The sequence below is a fragment of the Passer montanus genome, unplaced genomic scaffold (assembly GCF_014805655.1).
Source record: "Passer montanus isolate IOZ18808 unplaced genomic scaffold, ASM1480565v1 scaffold8, whole genome shotgun sequence".
NCBI classification, from domain to species: domain Eukaryota; kingdom Metazoa; phylum Chordata; class Aves; order Passeriformes; family Passeridae; genus Passer; species Passer montanus.
In genome coordinates, this window is record NW_024373256.1 from 1,608,428 (window position 1) to 1,632,062 (window position 23,635).

Consider the following 23,635-nt stretch of genomic DNA (forward strand, 5'->3'; position numbering starts at 1 on the left):
CAGGCGGTGCAGCCCCCGACCCCCTCCCCGGGCTGTGCTAACGACCCTGCTTAACTCATTTCTCTGGAAAGTGATACCCTGGAAAAGGAGGGGAAAAGAGTCCGGGAGATCCGGGCTGCACCCGGGGAAGAGTCACTGCAAGGGGCTCCTCTGTCCGTGGATCCAGCGGGATCTGCACGGCCAGCACGGAGGGATCTGAGTGTGCAGCAGAGCCTGAACCATCCAGGGCATTAATTACAGGAGAAAAAATAATCCAGGATAGATTGGTGGGAGCTGGGCTGGCCTGTTTTGGGGTCAGTTTTGGGGTTTGGATCTTCAATGAGCACGAGAAGCAGCTGGGAGTGATCCTGCACAGTGATGGATCCCTGAGTGCTCCATCTCCATCATCTCCATCCAGACATGGATCACAGCTCCCTCAGCTGGGAGTGATCCTGCACAGTGATGGATCCCTGGGCTGCTCCATCTCCATCATCTCCATCCAGACATGGATCACAGCTCCCTCAGCTGGGAGTGATCCTGCACAGTGATGGATCCCTGAGTGCTCCATCTCCATCATCTCCATCCAGACATGGATCACAGCTCCCTCAGCTGGGAGTGATCCTGCACAGTGATGGATCCCTGGCCTGCTCCACCTCCATAATCTCCATCTCCATCATCTCCATCTCCATCCAGACATGGACCACAGCTCCCTCAACTGGGAGTGATCCTGCACAGTGATGGATCCCTGGCCTGCTCCACCTCCATAATCTCCATCTCCATCATCTCCATCTCCATCCAGACATGGAGCACAGCTCCCTCAGCTGCTCCTGCCCTCCCTGGGGGCACACAGAGCCTGGGCTGCATCCACACTGGGATGACTGGGAAGCAGTGACTGCACGGGCACTGCAGGGAGCCCATCCCTGTGTGACCCTGCCCAGTGCAGCCCCAGGGGAGGAGCACACTTCCCTCCTCATCTCTGGAGAGTTCCCATGCTGTTCTAGCACAGAAAGCAATCCAGGGAGCTGAACACACACAAACCCCACTGACAGCCCAGTGCAAAGGCAGCACAGCAGAGCTGGGGGTCCCAAAGTTACCCAGCCTTGAAGCCAAAGCCTGTCTGTGTTCATGCATGGCCAACACAAGGCACCCTCCTGGTGCTCATCAAAGCATTACTGCTCCAAAATAACAAAATATTGCTGTCCTCAGACTGCATTTAAAGCCTAGTGTTTGGTGGATCGTTCTTGAAGCTGCTCCAAAAGTCTGTGGATGTAAAACCTGCTGTGGAGCAGAGCTGGGGATGCGCTGGGATCAATGTGTGTTTTCCAGAGATGAGGATATTTATAAAAAAAACCCTTCAGCTGCTTTCCTGAGAGCAGAGAGAGCCTCCAGCAGCAGGGATCTGCTCTGGGTGGTAACAGAGTGATGGAAACTTCAGGTTGCCTCCAGCAGCAGGGATCTGCTCTGGGTGGCAACAGAGTGATTGAAACTTCAGGTTATGCACGAGCTGGAAGAGCTGAGGGAAAGAAACCCCATTCCTGGAGAAGGCAGGTTCACCCCAAGGACACCCCATGGAAATGTGAGGGGCAGCTCTCCAGCCACATCACCCTCAGCTGTCCCTACAGCTGGGCCCAGCACCCAGAACCTCCCAAACTCCTGTTTCAGGTACAGCAGAGGGACCAACAAAGAACTTGGGGCACTTTTTTTGCTCAGCTTTGAATTCCTGATGGGTTTCAGCCTCGTGCAGAGCTCAGGCAGACACTTCCCCCCCTCTTTCCACGCCAGCCTCACCCCAAATGCCTCTTTGGGAAGGGGTTTGCTCCTTCCCCCAGCCACACGTGAGGAGCTGAGCAGCACTGCCCCCCTCCCCTGCAGCTGCTGGCACTCCCTGACCTCCCCACTCCGACCTTCCCAGGGAATAAACACGGAGTTCTCACCTTGAACACATTCACTGGTGTCCAGGAGAATTTAACAACTGTGCAGGACTGAAACCCACAGCTCTGCTGAGGCAGGCACCAGCGAGGAGCCAGAGCAAAGCAGCCACAGTAGCAACCAAACCCTGCTGATAACAAAGCCAAGGGAACGTTATCATCCCAAAAAAAAACCCAAAAAGCCCCCCGGCGCTACAGGGAACATGTTCCCAACTGAAATAATAATAATAAGGAGGCTTTTCCTTGAGCTTTAATTGGTCATTTAATGAAAAAGGGCTGGGGATTAGCGTGGTGTTTTATGGAATCTCGGGGCTGGCACGGGCACAGGAGGAGGTCAGGATGGGATGCACATGTGGGAACAGCTGGAAACTTGGCACGGGAGCCCAGGGTTATTATTTCACGTGCTTGGGAGCCCTGAGTGGTTTCAGGTTGGAGTCAGTGGCTGCCAGAGGGGCAGGGCAGGTTCCATTTCCCCTGTTAAGGTGTGAGAGGCTGGTTTTGTGTCACAGCTGAGCCAGTGTGGATGTAACACGGGAATTCCACCATGGAATTCTGGGCATTCTCACCCCACAGCCACCCTGCTGTCGTTCAATTTTGCTGCTCAGGGAGTGTGAGCTGTCAGGAGGAACAATCCCTGCCAGAAAGGAGGCCACAGTTAGTGGCACCCTTTGTTGTTTTATGGGATTCCAGCTCACCATCACTTGCTACCATCCTGCTGTCCTAGGAAGGGCCATTCTATCATCTCCAAAACCCCCATGGAATTCTGGAATGGTTTGGCTTGGAGGGACCCTAAAAGCCATCCAGTGCCACCCCTGCCATGGCAGGGACACCTTCCACTGCCCCAGGCTGCTCCCAGCCCTGTCCAGCCTGGCCTGGGCACTGCCAGGGACCCAGGGGCAGCCCCAGCTGCTCTGGGAATTCCATCCCAGCCCCTCCCCACCCTCACAGGGAAGAATTTTTTCCTAATTTCATCCCTTTTTTCTGGGAGTTTCCCAAAGCCACGTCTCCAGCCCAGTGTGCATTACTCACTAAAAGCCACCCCTCAATCCATCCCACCAGAAAATCCGTGGGAAAGCAGGATTCCTGAAGGGGCCAGGAATACAAGGCTGCATGAGAGAGCAGAGCAAGACGTTGGGAATCAGCTCCTGGATGCCAGCTCTGCAGGGAAAGGCCACACCTGGCACAGCTCCTGTGTCACCTCTGCTCGGGGAAGAAAAGTCCCTTTGTTCCAGGGTGGGGCCTGGCAGGGCCACTGGGCAGGAACCTCTCCCCAAGCCAAGGTCTCCCTCTGGATTTATCTGCTTTGGCATTCTGGCCACTTCCCTGGCACTGCTGCTGCTTCACGAGGTGAGGCTGCCTGGAATTCTGCATGGGAGACAATGATCCCAGGGAAAAGGAGGAAATAAAAACTCCCCTGTGCACAGGGAGCAGAATGCTGCAGGGAACTGAGCTGAGCTGAGCCCGCGTGGGAGAGGGGGAAGGAAGGAATGGAGAAGGCTGAGCTGGGTGCAGGGAGCACTGAGGGATGATGATGACACCCACGCCTCCTCCCCCGGGCAGATTTTCCCTCTGAGCACCTTCTGGCTGCAAGGCTGAGATAACAGGAGGCTCAAATGAAATATCTGACAGGAATATGAACCTGCCTTCTCCAGAAATGGGGTTTCTTTTCCTCAGCTCTTCCAGCTCATGCATTACCTGAAGTTTCCATCACTCTCTGGTAGGGTTGTGTTTGAGGGAAGAGAGGAGAACCTTGACTCCATGTTTCAGGAGGCTGATTTACTACATTATGATATATATGATATTAAAACGCTACACTAAAACTATACTAAAATAAATAGAAATAAAAGGATCAATCAGAAGGCTGGAAAGGACAGGAGAGGAATGACAACAAAAGGTGCAAAGAGGAGCCTGTCAGGAGCAGCACAAGGGATGGGAAATATCCTTCCCTCCAGCCCAGGGCTTTTCCTGACACAGCCTGTCAGAGCTGGGAATGTCAGCCCTGTCCCTGGCCACTGCCAGGGGGTGCAGACAGCCCTGGGGGAGTGGGAGAGTGGTGCCAGAGAAACACCCCAGAACTTCTGGAAACAAATTCAGTCTAATCCAGAGGCTGAGCTCACTCGTTTATGGACTCTGTAAACTCCCACACGGGTTTTGCACAACTCCTCTGCCTTCACAAGCTCCTCCTGGGCTTTCAGCTCCTGCTTCTCCTCCTTTCTGCTGCTCTGGGGGACTCAAGGTCCAAACAACACCAGGGATTTCTGTGGCTGTGCAGGACAAGCAGCCCAGGGAGGCAGCTGGCAGCAGATCTGCAGCTCTCAGTGCTCCAGCCGAGCAGTGGCCATTCCAAACGGGATTTACTTCCATGCTTAAGCAGGTATTTACATGCCTGAGCATCCCAGCTCCCTGCCCTGCCCGGGCAGCTCTCCTTCCCACTGTTCTCCACCACAGTTATCCCCATTCCCACTTTCCAGCCAGAGCAAAGAGACCTTCCACACTAATTGCTGCTAATTAGCTGCTGTGGACACACCTTGAGAGACCAACACTCCAAGGGTTCCAATGGGAACACTCGGGGGAAGCTTTCAGTGAATTAAACACTAAAAAAATGGATTAAACACTAATAATAATGAAATAAGCACAGTGAATTACACAGTAATAATAATTAATTAAACACGAATAATAAGGAATTAAACACTAACAATATTGAATTTAACAGTAAGGATGCAAAGAGGCTGGGTTATTTCCTCTGCCTCCTCCCAGGTACACCAGACCCCTCGGCACAGCCACACTCTGCCCTGCACAGCAGCACTTGTGTCTCATCCTTCAGCTTTAAACCTCAGATCCCTTTTATCTGAAACCTCCAGGACATTTCTGCCCTGGGCAGAGCCTTTTCCACACCTCAGACACAACCTGGGGGAGCTGATTTCTCCCCCCAAAACACAGCCTGACTTCCACCCCCAGCTCCATCCACCCCCTGCACCTTTCCCTAATTCCAGGCCCTGCTGCTGGCTGCAGTTTGGACCTTGGCTGTGGTTTTCCTGAGGGATCAGCAGCCCTAATGCAGATTAAATGAAATTCCAGCACACACAAACCAGCAGGGTAAATATCAAACCACGGCTGATGTCAGGGCCCAGGAATCCCAAAGGCTCCGAAATGAAAATGCCACAGGGACAGCAAACCCAGGAGCTCGTGGCAGAGGGAAGAAGAAATTCCAGGAGAGGATGCAGGGACAAGGAGAAAAGCCTGGGGTACTCTGAGATGGGTTTTCCTCGTGCCACTGCTGTCAGTCAGTTCTGGAAAACCCAGCTCATATCACATGGGTAAGATTTGCAAAATAAGCTAAACAAGAATTAACGTTCAACTTCCCCCCCTTATTTAATTTCTAGCTGTCACCTGTTTGCTGATATCACGTGGGGAAAATATTTGGAGGGCCCAGTGTCCATGTGTGGGCAGATGGGGAATGGGAGCTGCTGTCCCCAGGGCTGTCCCCAACAGGGATTCTTGGTATTGCTAAGAAACCTTTAAAAAAAAAACCTCACATAAAATTGCCAAGAGTTTCATTACAGTAGCACAGTCCTTTAGGAACACAACCTTTGTTCTTGTTTTTTTTTTTAAAACATAATTAACTCAGCCACTGCTTCCAACACTCCCCTGTGATCCCAACACGTAGTAAATCCATGTAATTGGTTTTTCCTGCTCAAGGAAGGCCCAGGCTTTCAGAGGCACCCACCTGGAAGGCAGCAAACCACATGAGCCAGTCGAGGCGATAGTGGTAGGGGGAGATGAGGCACGGCCTCCTCCTCAGGTCCCCGGGCTTGCACTTGAACTCAAACTCCTCCCAGACTGCTGTGGGGTCATTGGGATCCGGGCTGGATGTCCCCTGAAGGATGACTTCTGTCCTCTCCTTGGTGATGCTGTGGGGTACAGCAGGCTGTTGTTATTTGGCTCAAATCGTGGAAAATCATAAAATCACAGAAAGGTTTGGGTGGGAAAAGCCCATCCAGTTCCAACCCCAACACCTTCCACTGTGCCAGGTTGCTCCAAGCCCTGTCCATGGACACTGCCAGGGATCCAGGGGCAGCCACAGCTGCTCTGGGAATCTGTGCCAGGAAGGAGGGAGAAGGATTTCTCCCCATATCTCAGCTAAAAGCTCTGGTTCTTGAGAGCCCACGAGTCACTGGCCTGGAGGCACAGTTGGATCCAGAGAACCTCTGGATCCTGGGACCTCTCTCTCTCCAGCAGCAAAGTGAAATTCCAAGCTCTTCCTTTCACCACGTGCAGCTGCTGCCCCAAGGGCCAGCTGGGATCCATAAAGATGATTCCTGCAGGACAGGTGGGGCTGTGGATCAGAGCTGCTGGTGAGTACTCCCACGTGGCTCAGCATGGAGCAGTGGGAATGGCAAACTGCATGGAAACACCACCCTGGAGTCCTCCTGAGCTGCCAGAGACACCCCCCTGCCCCAGGAGCTGCTCTCCACACTGAGCACAGAGCTACAGAAACCTGCCTGGCAGAGCTCTGCAGCTCCAACACCCTTTGGATTTTTTTCTACTTCGATTTTGCCTCCTCCAGCCCAAGAAACTGAAAATTTGGGAACACACAAGCTCCACCTCCTGCCCTGACGGCTCCCAGGGAGAGATGCTCCCAACCTAAGGAATGCTGAGCATCTCCTCTTTTAATTGTTGCCTCCATTGAGGAGCTCTGTGCATTCTCCAGCCAAGTTCCATTTTATCCCCTGGGCTGAGCTCTGAGCCGTGGCCAGCTGCCTAAGGCTCAGGAACACCCTGTAAATCAGGGACACCAAATTACCAATAAAAGGCTGCTCCTACTGTGTGATCCCAAACCTGTCAGCTTTCACATCATCCCAGCTTCATTAGAAGCTGCAATCCTCTTTTTATTGGTTTACACAGGCTGGAATTACCAACATATTTCAGCACATGCTCTGTAGGGTCTGGTAACTGCTGAAATGGAAACCAAAGGCTGGAGGAGAAAAAGGACAACAACCCAAAGAAAACAATCTCCTGGAGCTTCACCACTCCAGCCTTCAAAGAATTTCAGGGCTTATTTCTCTCTCTGTCTCTCAAAAAACAGAGGAAATTTTGGCATTTTCCCACAAGTGTTGATGTTTTTAATATTTTTTCTAGTTTTTTTTTTCTGTCCACATAAATTTCTGCTATTTGAAAAACTGAGGAAAAATTATATTAATTTGATGTGTCCTCAGCATCTCCAGTGCTTGTGGTGGGACTCGTTCTTCCCCTTCACTGGGGAGGCCAGACCTTTAACAGCCAAACTGCTTCACCTTCTGCAAAATATATTATATTTATGATTATATTTATATTATAGTGATATTTATATGGATATACAATCAATTTCCCAAGCCACTCGCTGGAAAAATCTGCTACCAAGAGGTGCTGTGGATGCTTCCAGGAGGGAGAGCAAAGAGTGCAGGGGAAGAGAAGCTCACCAGAAATAAAGAGGGCTGGGGATGGTGAAGATATCCTGGATGAACTCTCCTATGGATATTTTCATCCTGCTCCTATGGATATTTTCATCCTGCTCTTACATTTGCTATGTCGATGGAATGAGCTGACTCATAGAGAGCTCAGAGAAAATAAATTCAGTGGGAAAGAAACCTGTTCCTTTTCTCCTTATTTCTCATAAACAGGTAATCCATAAATTGGAATTTAGTGGGAAAGAAACCTGTTCCTCTTCTCTCTATTTCTCATAAACAGATAATCCATAAATTGTATTTTAGTGGGAAAGAAACCTGTTCCTTTTCTCCTTATTTCTCATAAACAGATAATCCATAAATTGCAATTTAGTGGGGAAGGAACGTGCCCCTTTTCTCCACCTCCCTCATAAACAGATATATCATACACTGTATTTCACAGGGAAAGAAACCTGCTCCTTTTCTCCATCTCTTCCATGTTCCAGGTCCACTGGAAGGATTTCTCTTTGGGTTTAAGGCACACAGCAGGTCTGGCTCTGGAATACCCTGGAGGGAGCTCTGGGATGTGCCACTAAAGGCCCAAAGGTACCTCCCAAAGGCTCCGTAGGTGTTGACGATCCTGAGGGGGTTGAAGGAGGTGTTCATGACCTGTCTGGAGTTGAGCAGGTTCAGCACCACCGGGATGCTCAGGTAGGCGATGAGGAGCCCCAAGGAGATGTTCAGCACTCTGCGGACACAGGAGCCTGTGGGGACACCAAACCAGAGCACAGGGGGTGATTTCACTGCCCTGCTCCCATCCCCATTCCCATTCCCATTCCCATTCCCATTCCCATCCCCATCCCCATCCCCATCCCCATCCCCATCCCTATCCCCATTTCCCCACTCCCATTCCCATCCCCATTTCCCCACTCCCATTCCCATCCCCATTTCCCCACTCCCATTCCCATCCCCATTTCCCCACTCCCATTCCCATCCCCATTTCCCCACTCCCATTCCCATCCCCATTTCCCCACTCCCATCCCAGGCCCCTGTGCCGGCCCCGCCGTGCCCACCCCGGCCTTGCCCCAGGCCACTATCGCTGCTGGGATCTGCCTTTCTCTAAATAGTCTGAGCAAGGGCTGAAAGGAAAAATGTCTGAAATGTGACATCAATCATGCCTTTAATACAGGGGAAAAACCACAGCTGGCACCTGCACCTTGCTCGGGATCAGCCTCCTGCTTTGGGGCCGCTCCTGCCTCCTCCTGCTGCCCCAAGCTCTCCCATCCTCAGGGCTTTTCCTACAAAATCCCAATTCCCCAGCGCTCCTGGAGGAGCCGTGTGTTGCTGTGCCAGGGATGGGGTTTGCAGGAGCAGCACGGGGCTGGGCTGGATCCCAGGCCACGATCAGACAAATAAGCAGAGGTGACCCCCCAGGGGCTCCTTCCCTCATGGCCCTTTTCAATTTATTTAACATTAACAGCCAAAGGATCAGATTCAAAGCAATTGCGTGGAGCTTTCCCCTTATCTCTGCAGGAGAGGGATGTTTATTTGAACCTCTCTCAGAAGCTATTAATAATTGTTTAGTCTGAGAACATTTCTGGAGAGCCATTTGAATCAGGCCTTCCCTCACCCCCTGGGTACGAGGCTTTGGGGCATTTTTGGGGTTTTTTTCAGATGGGCTGAACTTCTTCTCCTGTAAGTCAAGAGCAGGTACAGGCACAGAGCCTCCCCTGGCTCCATGGCCATGCAGGCACTGCTCATCCTTCAGCAGGAGCAATTCTCCTCCTGTCTCCCTGCCCTTGGGGGTCACAGCCACTCATCAGAGAAAAAGGGGTTAATTCAAGGAAAAAAATAACCTAGATGGAGCAAAATATGGGGACAGGAGCCAGTGGGATCTGGATGGGAGGTGGAGGCCTCAGAAGGAATCAAACAGTCCAAGGATTTGGCCTCAGAAAATCAGGATATGGCTGGGGGCCCTCGTGTCTTCTGCTCTGGTGGCCCAGGACTCTCTTGGCACCCATCAGCACCAGCTCAGCAGCCCCAGCTTCCTGAGCAGAGAAAACACGCAGGAATTCCAATTTCTGGGATGTTACAGACACCCCACGCCTCCCGAGGGTGGGACACAGCTCCACCCCGAGTGGGATGGGCATTCTCCTTGCCTGGACACCCTGGCTCGGTCAGCCTTTCTGGAGAACATCACAGAAAAGGTGCAAGTTCCTCAAAACAGGATCTGCCTCCCCCTCACAGTGACTCCCTTTGGCTTCTCCTCCCAAAAACAAGGTGCAGCCTCAGTGTTGTTTGGGATTGGAGGCATAAATGGAGCTGGGAGGAAAGTTTGAGACTTTCACAGCCTCTACAGCAAAGCTCCAGGAGGGGAAAAGCTGATAAAGATTTATTCCAGCAAAATATGTGAAATAAAAGACAAAACTTAACAAAGTTGCATGGCTGGACCTCCCATTTTTGGTTAATGAGCTGCTTCTTGGTAGAAAAGACTGGAGACAGATGCTGCCTCTTGTTGACATTTTTCCTTCCTCTGACAGATGTTTGGGATATTTAACCCCAGCAGCTGTGATTGTTGTTGATATTACAGGCAATTTGTTGCTTATATGCGGTTTATAAAAATGCTGCACACACCACTCTCCATCTGTTCCGCAGCCTCATGAGAAACATCCCAGCGCTGCTTCTCCTGGATCAGGGCAGCTTGGAAAGCGCCTCTGCAAGGGGGAATCAGCCACCTCAAGCTTTTTTTCCAGTTACAACCCCTCTGTGTTTGTTTTTTCACATCCACGGGATGAGCAGGAGTTCTCCTCCTCCCTGGTTTGGGGAATTCTCTCCCCACCACGATGGTGGCCATGCTACCAGAGGTGGCCACCAGCAGCTGCTCCTTCCACCAGCCCAGGCTGCTCCAAACCCTGTCCAAGCTGGCCTTGGGCACCTCCAGGGATCCAGGGGCAGCCACAGCTGCTCTGGGAATCCATGCCAGGGCCTGCCCACCCTCCCAGCAGGAATTCCTTCCCAATATCCCATCCAGCCCTGTCAGTTTGCAGCCATTCCCTGTGTCCGGTCTCTCCATCCCTTGTCCCAAGTCCCTCTCCCGTTCCCCCTCTCCATTTCCCTTTAGGAACTGGAAAGGGCTCCAAGTTCTCTCTGGAACCTTCTCTTCACCATGTCTTGAAGGAGAGCAAGTGAGGAGAGCAAATGTAAGAACCCAGCTTCCAACCCCACCTCAAGTCCCACTGGGCGTTTTATCCTTGACTTTAAACAGTCAAAATTAATTAAAAAAAAATTAAAAAAAGTGAAATCATGCAACTCCCCATTCTTATTTTGAGTTCGAGTCACTGGGGTCTAAGCAAGGATTGACTTACGTGTTGGAGCTGCCTGGACTTGCTGTGACATTGATCCTGCAGAGGACATGTCCCACAAACAACGTCCCCATGGCAATGTCCCCACAGACCCTCAACCATCACGAGGTCTCTGCCCACAGAGCAGCAGAGCTTTGCTTTGGAGGTGAGAGCTTTGGGGCCAAGCACACCCAAATCCCACCTTTCTCCTCTAGGGGATAACTCACCCAGGGAAAGCCTCTGTCCCCCCGAGAGCTGCAGCCGCGCCGCCCGCTCCCGCAGCCGCGAACCGAAGAGCAGCCCCAGGCTGGCGTCGTCAAAGCACGCCAGGCTGGGCACCATGGTCAGCCAGTTCAGGAAACTCAGGTTCCCACTTATGATCAGGAGCACCTGGATGGGGAACAAGGAGGCAGAGAGCGTTGGATGTCGCGAAATGCCGACAAAACGCGCGGTGAGGGGGTGGAGCATCCCAGCGTGGACATTCCGGGATGGAAAAGCCTTCCTGGAGCCCAGGCCCCAGCCCAAGGATTCCAAATGTGGACCAGCTCTGGTTCACACGGGAACTCTGCCTGTGCTTCCAGCAGGAGGGACCAGCCAGGGCATAGAGTGACTCCATTTCCATAGCAATTAATTTCCACAGTGACTTGATTTCCAAAGTGACTCAATTTCCACAGTGACTTGATTTCCAGTGACTTGATTTCCACAGTGCCTCGATTTCCACAGTGCCTCAATTTCCAGTGCCTTGATTTCCAAAGTGCCCTGATTTCCAAAGTGACTTAATGTCCCACAGGAATCACCCAATTCCTGTTTATTCCAAGGGATCTGTGACAGCAACGCTCCTGCAACCCTTCAGGAGGAAACCTTGGAGCTTCTAATTAAAGAGCAGCATTAAATATAGAAGCGTGCATTTTAAGAGGCGTTATTTTGTTTTAATTTTAGCTTTTATTGGCTGTTTAGGGGAATATCTTGCATGCGGTCTCCCAAAATACCACTCCACAGTAAGAACATCAAGAACACAGGGACAGTTTCAGCCTGAGGACTTTCAGCCACTGTTCTGTTGAAAAAAAATCCATGTTTTCTCATTAAAAATGACAACAAATAAATGCTAAGAACGTGTTATTTCATATTTTATATGATTGGCACCATGGTTTCTGACATGGTGATTTGCAAGTTACAAGTTTTAAAACCCCAGCAGGACCCTTCAGAAAGTCAGAGATTGTTAAAAAAAGGAGAGCTCTGACCAATCACAGCAAGGAACAAAAATCCTAACTATTATTTAGTTAAAATAATAATACTTTATGCTGAGTTGGATAATTATGAGGGGGGAAAAAAGCGATTTCTATCTGAATTCCAGACACGTGTTGGGTCCTGGAGGGGAACATGTTACAGTCGAGGTTTGGGCCTTGCTCTGTGACCTGAATGTGATTTAGCTCGATGCATATTAATCAGCCTGGCTTCATTATCACACCTCTCACTCTGCTCCCGTTCCGAGGTGATTTTGCCTCGTGCAGTTGCAGTTGTGTTAGGAAAATCCTTCTGTGCTTTGCCACTTCTGGTTCCCAGCTCTGCAGGAGCCCCTGGGTGGTCCACGGGAGGGCTTTTTTCAGGAGTGATTCACCTCGCTTTATTGCTTGGAAGTCAGGAGCAGGAGCTCTTGTTTCCAGCAGCCCTGAAAAATCAGGGGATTCAAAAATAACACGAGTTTGGCGTTCTCTGGGCTGGGGTGGAACTGCGGAGCCGACACATTTTTAATTTCAGTGCTTCTGGCTGAGGCTCGGAGCTCACACCAGCTCCTGCTCACCCGGGGGTGGATGGAACCGTGGACCCCTCGGATCTGCAAGGACAGACCTCAAAGGAATTCCTGCTGCAAAGCCAAAAAACGGGACTTTCAAACATGCTGAGGGTGGTGACAGCGTTTTCAAACATGCTGGTCTCAGCAAGCGGCTTTGTGGCCATCGAGAGTGAGTTTTGTGTTATTTCATCACCATCGTCATCATCCTGGAATGGTATGGGTGGGAAGGGACCTTAAACACCCCAAACACCTCCCACTGTCCCAGGGTGCTCCAAGCCCTGTCCAGCCTGGCCCTGGACACTGCCAGGGATCCAGGGGCAGCTCCAGCTGCTCTGGGAATCTGTGCCACCCTCCCAGGGAACAATTCCTGCCCAATGTCCCACTAACCCTGATCTCTGGTAATGTGAAGCCGTTCCCTGTGTCCTGTCCCTCCACGCCTTGTCCCCCATCCCTGTCCAGCTATCCTGGAGTCCCTTTATGTCCTGGAAGAGGTCTGAGGTGTCCCTGGAGCTTCTCCTCTCCAGGTGAGCACCCCCAGCTCTCCCAGCCTGGCTCCAGAGGGGCTCCAGCCCTCAGAGCATCCCTGTGGCCTCCTCTGGATTGGCTCCAGCAGCTCCACATCCTCACGCTGGTGGCAGTGCTCCAGGTGGGAGTCCCCAGAGCAGAGGGATGGACGTGTCCACAGCACCGAGGGTGAAGCTGAACCTGGAGTCTCCCAGGACCCCACAGGAGCAGCACCTGCCAGGATTTAGGGATCCACTGCCATCCAACCTCAGCAGGCAGCACATATTTCTCCCCAAATCTTGCTTTTCCTCCGGAGCTTCCACGTGCTGCTCCCTCAGAGCAGAACTGTGCTGCCTCCAGTTGGGATGTTATTTCCCAGGGCAGATCCCTGCTGGAACAGCACCGATAGTTGGGATGTTCAGTTTGGGATGGATTTCCCAGGGCAGATCCCTGCTGGAAGAGCACGGGGAGCTTCCCTAATCCTTCATCAGAGGAGGGAGAATTCATCCCCACTCCCCCAGCAATCCCAGCCTTTGGCTCACATCCCCTGGACTCTTCCATGCTCCAACCACCACCAAAAGCCAGCTGGGTCTCCAGACCTCCATCCCCATCCATCCTCAGCCTTGATTTGTGCTCCCAGAGTGTCCTTCCCTTGCTGGACAATATTGAAACTCCCAATTACACCAACCAGATGGGATCAACCCCTGTGGTGATCGGGAGAAATTTTTTATTAAAGCCCAGTATTAATCATGGTAATTGGGGAGGAACTTTGAGGTTATAAAACTACAGCATGTCTAATGAGCGAGCTCCTTCTAGGAGGAACTGAGGGTTTTAATCTAATAATGTCACTTTTATGGATTATGACTGGAGTTTTATGAAGTGTGATATGAAATACAGTGGATTCATGGCTCTCGCTGGATTAATTTGGAAAAGTAGTTTTCCTGGTTCTAGGCCCAAAACCAATTATTCCTCACATTTCTGTCCCCTGCCCCGTTACCAAACCCCTCTGTCAGAAAATGGGCACCTCCAGCCTTTATTTTTTTACAGGTTGGGCTTCTTTGTTTGGCTGGGCTTTGTTTTCTTTGGTTTTTTTTTTGAAATCCCAGATTGCTACAAACATCCAGTAGGCAGAGGAAGCTCAAATCCCCTGGCACACGCTGGATATTTGTCCAGAAGGCACAAAAACAAGCTGGAAACTCTTAAGCACAGGTGAGGGTTACCTGGAGCTTGTCCACAGCATGAGGACAGGGTCACCTCACTGGGGCTGCCTGATATCGAGCCATTGGCACAGAAAAGTCAAAATTGGGATATCTGGAAGGATTATAAATCATTTAAAGGGAAAAAGGAAACCTCAAGAACCATCCAGTTCTTCCTGCTGCCCCAAAGCAGAGTCCAAAAGTCACAATAGAGTCTTTGCCTGCACTGGAATGTATTTGTTAAACAATTCCTAGAAAAATACTCATTTATGTAGTTTTCCACAAAAATTTATCATAGGCACAGACAAACAAAAATCCCATTAAATGGCAGCAACAATAATTTTTAATTTCCCCCCATTATGAATTTAATTTCTTGTTAACTCCTTAACTGAATATTTGCATGAGGATTTAATCTCTGCTGTTCAGTGCAGGGAAAAACAGGTAAATAAATAATCACCTGTCTAGACAGGAGATGGTTTTGTGCATCCCAGAGAAATTCAGTGAACTACTGGAAGCAGCAGGAGAAAAGGAGCAGGTCAGCTTCTGCTGAGGAATAAAGCAACCATGGGCACAGAAATGCACAGTCCTCACTAAAACCTGTCCTTGATCTGGGCCAGGCTTTGATGAGTTACAGATTGCACTGTCAGGTTTTGGCAATCCCAGGTCTAAAGAGGGACCCAAATCCTTTCCATTGCTGTCCCACATTTAGGTTTGATCTGAACGTGCAGCAATGGAAGTGTCTCACTCCAAACTGGTTTTTAATTTGTTCCTACAGGAGCCACCTACTGGAGTTCCCACAGATTATGGGCTGGAGGAACTCAAAATCTCCCCCCTGTGCCAGGGACACCTTCCACCATCCCAGGGTGCTCCAAGCTCCATCCAGCCTGGCCCTGGGCACTGCCAGGGATCCAGGGGCAGCCACAGCTGCTCTGGGCACCCTGTGCCACCCTCACAGGGAGGGATTTTTTTTTCCCAAACCGTTTTGCTCCTGGTTTTTATTTTCCCTCTCTGCTGAGCTCTGCTCCATGCTTGGCTATTAAGACATCATAAGAAAAATTCCAGCACGGCAATGAATCATTAACTGTCACCGTTCTCCAGAAGGTGCAAATTTAGGGTTATAAAACTGTCAAAACCCCAAACAGTTACACGGGGGGGCTGTGCTGTTGGCTGATGTGCCTCTGGAAGGGGATGCAGACAAATCCTCAATTTTTTGGCTGTGTATGCAAGGCCATTATCTGGTTTTATCTCTTGAGGCACCCCGAATGAAGCAAATGCTTGCAGAAAATGCTGACAGACGTGATTGTCGTCTCCCCTGTAGGTAGGGAGGCACAGACTGCACCTGGAAAAGTGTCCAAAGGTGTTTTTTAAGTTTTTTAGGAGCTGTGGGATGCAGCGCCTCGGGAACAGCCAGGGCACGTCCATGGCAAAGACCAACCCTGTGGGAAACCACGTGGATGGCAAGAGGGGCTGGGGGATTGTCCCTGTGACCCCCCTGGGGTGGGTGTTCTTTGGAATCATGGAATTATTGAGGCTGGAATCATGGAATCATTGAGGTTGGAGTCATAGAATTACTGAGGTTGGAATCACAAAATTATGGAGACTGGAATAATGGAATCACTGAGGTTGGAATAATGGAATTATTGAGATTGGAATCATGGAATCATTCAGGTTGGAATCACGGAATCACTGCAGTTGGAATGACAGAATTATTGAGATTGGAATCATGGAATCACTGAGGTTGGAATCATGGAACCATTGAGGTTGGAATCATGGAATCATTGAGGTTGGAGTCATAGAATTACTGAGGTTGGAATCACAAAATTATGGAGACTGGAATAATGGAATCACTGAGGTTGGAATAATGGAATTATTGAGGTTGGAATAATGGAATCCCTGAGATTGGAATAATGAAATCATTCAGGTTGGAATCATGGAACCATTGAGATTGGAATAATGGAATCACTGAGGTAGGAATCATGGAATCACTGAGGTTGGAATCATGGAATTCTTGGACCATCGAGTCCAACCATTCCCCCACCACAGCCAGGGCCACCATTGAACCCAAATGTCCCCAAGTGCCACATCCACATGGCTTTGAAATCCCTCCAGGCATGGGGCCTGGACAGCCCTTTCCATAAAGGAATTCCTCCCTGATTTCCAGCCACGTGCAAACCAAAACACAAAGCAGAGGGTCACTCACTCCCGTGGCAAACAAGGGCTCTTTAGTTCTAGCCAGTAGCCAGGATGAGGAATTCCACCCCAGGCCTTCCCAGCACCTGGGTCCTTCCCAAAAGCTTCCAGGCAGGCAGGTTTTGGAGGTTCTGGAACCATCCCTCAGCTCCGTGGGGCCTTTCCCACCAGCTGCAGCAGGACCCAGGACCACAAGGACCAGCTCTGGACTTGGTGGAACCACAAACACCATTTTCATTTGCCATTTGGGCCTCAGAGCCAGGATTATCCCCTAATACCAACACACAGGAAAGGAAGGATTCAGGAAAAGCGTTTTCCAGCCCTGTAGAAATAATGCTGGTTTGAGGTTTAATTACAGCCTGGAACGAGCTGTCAATAGGCACCAATCAATAACTCAGTTCACAGAACTCCCCTGTAATTAATGCTGCATGATTACTGAGTGATCAGTAATAAAGTGGAACACCACCAAGAGAAGAAAGTGAAAGCCTTTCCCAGAATATCCTCCTCCCTACTAATTAGGACATTTTTAGGAGATATGTGGGTTCAAAATTCCCTCTGTGAGAAACGATGTGAATTAAACCCTGCTCTCAAATCCTGGATCAGCCCAAAGTCACATGGAACTGTTTATATTCCTTGATTGAAGGAATGCTAAAACACTTCTGGCAAAAATGCTTCCATTCCCTTTCACCATCCAGGCACTGCAGGCTCCTTTGAAAATCACTTTTTCTGCAATATTTAGAGGTATTCAACAATTGCCAAAGTCAGAGCAAACATAATTTTTTGGGAAGGAGAGAATGAGAACACATCAGAAAAAATCTGTTCTGAGAGTGAACATCTTCTCCAGTCCAGGTCTTGGTAAAATGTGGATGAAATTGGTATTAGAGTATGGGGAAAACAATGTTCTTGGGAATAAATATTGATGGGAATGCTGAGCGTGGCCAATCTCAGACAGCCCTGGCACAGGCAAACGGGATCTGTGTCCCAATCCCCTTCCAAAAGAACTCAAATCCAAGGTTTTGGTTTCACCAATTCACAAATGGAGACATCTGCAACAGCTGGGTTGGGACTCTGCTCCCCGAATTCAAGCCCAACACGGATTCAAACCCATCTCTGCCTTTTCAAGCTAAAAGGAAAGGACGTGACCACATCCGCAGGCCCAGGGAAAACGCAAGGAAAAAGTCAAGGATGTCACATCTGATCAGCCTGACACCGGCCTGGAAAGCACTGGTGGCTCCCCTGATTTGGATCTCTCTGCAGCTCCTTTCCTTGCCTCGTTAAATCCATAATTTTGGGTAACTTTAAGCTCTCAGCAACATCTGCAGTGAAATATTTAACTTGGGTTGGCTACTCGGTGTCACTGGAAGCCAAGGCTGGGTGAGTTTCCAGCTCTGGGATGACCTGGATTTTTCCAGCAAAGCAAGAGCACGTTTTGGAGGGGAACACACGGAGCTGATCCCTGATCCCTGAGCCCGTGGGCTCCTGAGAGCTGGGCAGAAATGGGAAACAGTTGTGGCTGAAAACACACCAGGAAAACCCAGCCCGGTGCTGAGTTGGGGCTGGGCAGCATTTGATTTTAATAAAGCCAGGCTGCATTTAAAAGCCTGGAGGATAAAAAAAGTGAAGGGCTGGATGTAAAAATTTAATGGAAATGCTAAAAAAAAAAAAAAAGGAGAAATGTGAAGGAAGGGCAGAACAGTCACGTCCGAGGTGCCTCTGCAGCAAGGCTCTGTCCCAAACCCTTCCCTCAGCTCTGCTGGAAAATGCCTTCAAACTGTGATAAATATGGAATCAAGGAATATCCTGAGCTGGGAGACACCCACAAGGATCACTGAGGTCCTTGGTGAGGATCTCAGTGTTTCCCAGAGCAGCTGTGGCTGCTCCATCCCTGGGATTGCCCAAGGGCAGGCTTGGAGCAGCCTGGGACAGGGGAGATGTCCCTGCCATGGCAGGGTTGGGAATGGTCACTGAGGTCCCTTCCAGCCCAAACCATTCCAGGATTCTGGGATTCTAAACCCAGCTCCTGGTTGTAACCACACAGCTCGCTGACACATTTAAATTTTATTCAATTTTGTTAAATTTTCTGAGGTCAAAAGAAGAAAAAGCAGGAAAAATAGGCGTTTTCCCATTCTCCTTCCATCCCAGATGGCAGCTTAGCAATCCCTGAGCTGTCAGAGGTGGGGACTAAATAAATAGCAAATGAAATGTACCCTGGGCAAAACCAGAGATGCTTAAGAAAACACAAAATGTGTTAAAATCACATTTTCATGCTGCCATCTGCAGCAGTTTCTTTTCAGCCTTACTCATAATTCCAATTACAATGGGAGCGAGGTGTAAATTATGAAATAATTTTTTAAAAAACAGGCTTTTCAGCTTTTTCCTTCCCTGAGCAGCTGGTTCCATGTGGGACAAAACGATGCTGGGATGGAGGCAGGGAAGATCATGAGAGACTGGGATGCTCGTTGCTCTAGCCCTGTGGGGGGTGGCTTTTATTTTATTTATATGGATTTATTTACTTGTAGGAATCTGAAAGAAACCTCCAATAAAGGGATTGATGGAGTCTGTTCAGCCCTAGACAGGAACAGAAGCCAAAAGAAGCCCAAATCCTGCTTTTAGCTTTGCAGAGGAAGACAAGTTGTTCCAAAGGGATGGGATTTAATAAACCTGGAGCCATTTCCCTCTGCTGCCTGCACTGATGGCAAAGGAGGATTTCAGGGCTGCCTGAGGAGCCCGGCTCCTCGTGGGAGCCTTGAAGATCCCAGCCACGAGGAGGTGAGGGCAGTGGGTATTTGCTGGGAGCCTCATCCTGCTTTTCCCAGCCCGGATTTGGCCCGTGGCAGACGGGATCACATGAGCTGTGCATCCCTGAGGATGCTGAGGAGGAAGCAGAGAATGCCACCCACTTGCAAGGTCACAGCTGCAAGATCCCTGCTCAGGCTGCTGCACTGATGGCTTACATATGAGAGGAACCCTTGGAAGGGGAATGAAAATATTCCAGGCTGGATATTCCAGGCAGGGCTTCACCAGAGGGGGAACGCTGCCCCGACACACAGCCGGGGGCAGTGGGGCTGCTCTCGGGGGGAGATGCTCCCCTGGAATCATGCTGCCCAGGGCTTGGGGCTTTCCAGCTCCAGGGAATCTGCAGCAGAGCATGGAGTGCAGCTGCCTGTCCGTGAGGAAGTTCCTGCTCTCCACAGTGACTCATCCCACAAAACCCAAGGGCACCCACACCAGCCACGGGTTACTCATTCTTCACCCACAAACTGGGTTTGTCAACAGAGGGGAAGAGCAAAAATCCATCATTGCCTCATGCTGGGATTCCAACAGCCTCGTCCAGCAGCGTGGATAAGGAGCCAGGTGCCAGAGGGACACTGGGACAGAGACTGGGCATGAGACACCAGTGCCAGGCACTGCCTGGTGCTGCTGGGGGAGCTCTGGGAAGGGACTGAGAAGAAGGAGCAGAGATCTGAATGCTCCCAGGCTGCTGAGCTGGGAAAAGATGCAGGGAGCTGGGAAAAGATGTAAAGAACTGGGGAGAAAAAAATGAGGAGTTGGGAAAAATGCAGAGAGCCAGGAAAGATGTAGGGAGCTGGGAAAAGATGCAGAAAACTGGGGGGGAAAAATGCAGAGAGGTGGAAAAATGCAAAGAACCAGGAAAGATGCAGGGAGCTGGGAAAAGATGTAAAGAACTGGGAGGGAAAAAAATGCAGGGAGGTGGGGAAAATGCAGGGAGCCAGGAAAAGATGCAGAGAGCTGGGAAAATATGTGGGGATCTGGGAAAAGATGCAGGGAGCTGGGTAAAGATGCAGAGAGCTGAGAAAAGATGCAAAGAACTGGGAGGAAAAAAATGCAGGGAGTTGAGAAAAGATGTAAAGAACTGTGGGGAAAAAAATCCAGGGAGACAGGAAAAGATGCAGGGAGCTGGGAAAATATGTGGGGATCTGGGAAAAGATGCAGGGAGCTGGGTAAAGATGCAGAGAGCTGAGAAAAGATGCAAAGAACTGGGAGGAAAAAAATGCAGGGAGTTGAGAAAAGATGCAGAGAGCTGGGGAAATATGTGGGGATTTGGGAAAAGATGCAGGGAGCCGGGTAAAGATGCAGAAATCTTGCTGTTCCAGTTTTCCTGCCCCATCCCCTCAGTGCTCAGAGCTTTGGCAGTGTGTGCACGGGCAGTGCCAGGTCAGGACGTGGATCAGGAGCAGGCAGAGGCACCTGGGGAGGTGAGAGTGGCTCTGCCCAGGTGTCCTGGATGGATTCTGCAGGGGGAATGTGCTCAGCAGCCCTGGCAGGCCCTGTTGGGTGGGCATCTCCACCCTGGACCCTCAGGCCAGGACTTGCTACGGAGAGTTCCTGTCTGTCTTTGGAGCTTAATTCCTCCTGACAGCGAGAAGGAGCCCTGCAAACCAAACTGTTCAGAGGCAGTGCCCAAGGCAGGGCTGGGAGCAGCGATCCCAGAGCCCAGAACTGCCTGCTGGAGCACACAAGGCATCCATGTCCCCCTCGGGCCTGGGAAGGAGGTGAGCCAGCACGAGGGGAGGGAAACTGCAGCAAATTCCAGCTCTGGCCAGGGTTGAGCAGCGGGAGCCCACGGAGGTATCTCCCAGCCCTCTGCTGTGGTCACAGCTGCTCCTTTCTGGCGTCTCGTGGTGGCAGTGCTGCTGTCACTGTGCTGGGCCACATCGGGCACTGGCACAGGAATGCCAGTGGTGGCAGCCCAAGGGGCACAGGGGACTGGCAGGGGTCCAGTGAGAGCCTTTGGAGCCCGCCCAGAGGCGTCTCCTGGTCCTGAAGACCCTCCTGTCCTAGACAAGGAATGGTCTGGGAGTGCTGACGAGGGAATTGTGACACCTGGCACTTCTCCATGGGCTTTGCCAGCTCAGGATGGCAGGAGAGGGACAAGCAGAGCAGCAGAGTGACACAGAGACAGGAGCAGAGCCACCTGAGCCCACCCAGCCATCATCTGCACCCCGCTCAGCTCTGGGGCACGGTGAACCCCTGGTGTGGGACACATCTCACCCCTCCTGACCCACCCCAGTCCCAGAAACCCCTCCACGTCCCCAAGCACAATATTTTGCAATAAAAGCACTGCCTGTATTTGCAATAAAAGTGCAGGTTATTGGCTGTCACCCGCTGGGGGATTGCACTCAGAAACTGCTGTGAGGGGGGAGAAGCACCAGGAGAAGCAGCAGAAGCACAAGAACATCCCTGGAACAACTTCCAGCCAGGACATCTCCACCACAGTGTGGCCAAGGGCAGCGCTGGGAAGCCACACAAGGACTCTTATCACAGCAGTGGCTGCGTGTGGAGTATTTCATTTGGCACCCTTTGGAGCTCTCATAATCTTTTCCTTTATGATTAATATTAAACAAGTCATATTCCTTATGGAATTTCCTAACCCTGTCTGTTTATATTTTTCTCTACATCAGAGTTAATATTTTAAGATTGCCTCTCTCTTTTTTTTTTCTCTTTTATTTCATGTTCATCTGTTTTTCCTCATTTTATAAATCAGGTTTCTTGTTTAGTAGTCATGACAACATCTGCCTGCGGTGGTTACACCACAGCCTGGGGCTTTTTATTTTCTTTTTTCCCCCCAAGCTGCCTAAGAATTAAAAAAAAAAATAAATCCTTTAAATAAATAAAAGCATAAAATGAAAGGGGCAAGTTGGGAAGCGCCTCCTCCTCCTCCTTTCCCTCCAATGACCCACTTCAACAAGACTTCCCAGCATGGTGGGTGAGGACTCATTTGGCTTTAATCCTGCAAAGTCTTATCCACTTAGTTCACTTCAATGGGAATACTCGGAGCACATCAAGTCAGGCACATATGAAAGTCTTTAAAACCTTGAGGTCTGGGCCTGAGAGGCACAAAAGCGAAAAGCTGGAGTTGCATTTTCCTTCTGGGCGTTGAGCTCTGCACAACAGCACAAGGGTTGGGGTGGGATGGGCTGGGATGGGGATGTGCTGCTCCCCAGGGGAGGATGGGGTCACTTCCAGGAGATGCTGGAGTTCAACATCATCTTCTCAACCTGGACCACCACGAATCAGGCCACCAGAGCCACCCCGTGGCTTTGGCACCTCCCTTGCTCTGGGTTCCCAAAACACCCCAGTGGCTCCTGGAGGCAGCAGGACCCACCTTCACCCCCTGCTTTCAATGAAACCCTGTCAGGACAACCTGGAGATCAGGCACAGGAATCCCAAAGCAAAGTAGCATCACATCACCAAATGCCTTCCTAGGATTTAGGGAATATTAAAGAATGGGGATTTTTTTTTCCCTTAAATTCAGTGTTTCAGGATGCTGGGAACCAGTAGCTTAGAGGGAATTCAGGAGTGATTTCTTCCAGAAGCACAGCAAATGGCCACGGGGTTATGGATCTGTGCTTGCCCATGGAGAGACCCCACTAAAATTCCAAGGGGTGTTTCACCAGGGAACCAGGAAATGGCCAGGAACACTGAGAGCAGCCCTGAATCCAGAGGAGGAAGGGAAAAGGGCCGGAACTGAACAAAGGCAGATGAACCTTGCATGCAGCAGAACCTCTGGGAGCCCTGGGACACGGTGTCCAGATGTTCCGAGGTCGCTGTAACCCGATCCGAGAAGGAAGAGGATGTGTTCCCTGCAAGTCCTGCAGCTCCCCCCGGTGCTTTCACTCACTGCAGCCTCGCCGGGGCTGCCTGTGCTGACCACAGGTGGGGCTTCACACTGACCAGGAACGGGGAGCTGGGGGCAAAAGACTCCAATCCTTTCAGCTTTGGCTGCCAAGGAACAGATTTCCATGGAAAATCTCCTTTCCCTGCTTTCAGGGGCCAGAGGAAATCCCTCCAGCAGGGATTCTGCAGCACCAAGGACCCCCTGACTGATGGCCACCAGCACCTGAGACTGCCCAGCCAGGACCTTCCAGCTGATCCCTTCCTGCCTGGCTGGTGGAGAACGGGAATTGGGAAAGAACACAACATTTTGAAGCTCCTATTTTCATCTGTGGTCACATTTTTTTCCAAATAACCCAGGAAAATGATCTCTCTCCATCTTCAGGACCCCAGTGTCCCTGCAATGCTGGCCCTGCAGCACCATCCCTCCCTCTGCCCCTGGAATCTGGGGTGGAGCTGCTTTGGGTGCTCTGGGTTTCAGGGTGCCCCCTGACCCTGTTCCCTTGGCTCTGAGGTTTCTGGCTGCAGGGATGATCCATGTTGGATGAGGAGAACTGGCAGATTTGCTCCAGAGGGATTTGTGTGGGGATTACAACTGCTTTTGAAGGGCTGGCTATGGAATAAATGACATTAATGATGCCATAAA

At 50.7% G+C, this 23,635-nt stretch overlaps 1 protein-coding gene across 3 annotated transcripts in view; it reads right to left on the minus strand.

Annotated features, from left to right (window-relative positions):
• Positions 1 to 1,913: 1,913 nt before the first annotated feature.
• Positions 1,914 to 23,635, minus strand: part of LMF1 (lipase maturation factor 1) — a 125,600-nt gene continuing 103,878 nt past the window's right edge. For 2 of the 3 annotated variants that reach the window (XM_039732422.1, XM_039732424.1), the window contains exons 7-10: positions 10,899 to 11,061; positions 7,941 to 8,094; positions 5,635 to 5,818; positions 1,914 to 2,038 (exon numbers count right to left, since the gene is read on the minus strand). In XM_039732422.1, the coding sequence (XP_039588356.1) occupies positions 1,925 to 2,038; positions 5,635 to 5,818; positions 7,941 to 8,094; positions 10,899 to 11,061 (615 nt within the window). In that variant the 3' untranslated portion in view covers positions 1,914 to 1,924. The remainder of the gene's footprint in view (positions 2,039 to 5,634; positions 5,819 to 7,940; positions 8,095 to 10,898; positions 11,062 to 23,635) is intronic. The other variant, XM_039732423.1, reaches the window with a different exon arrangement.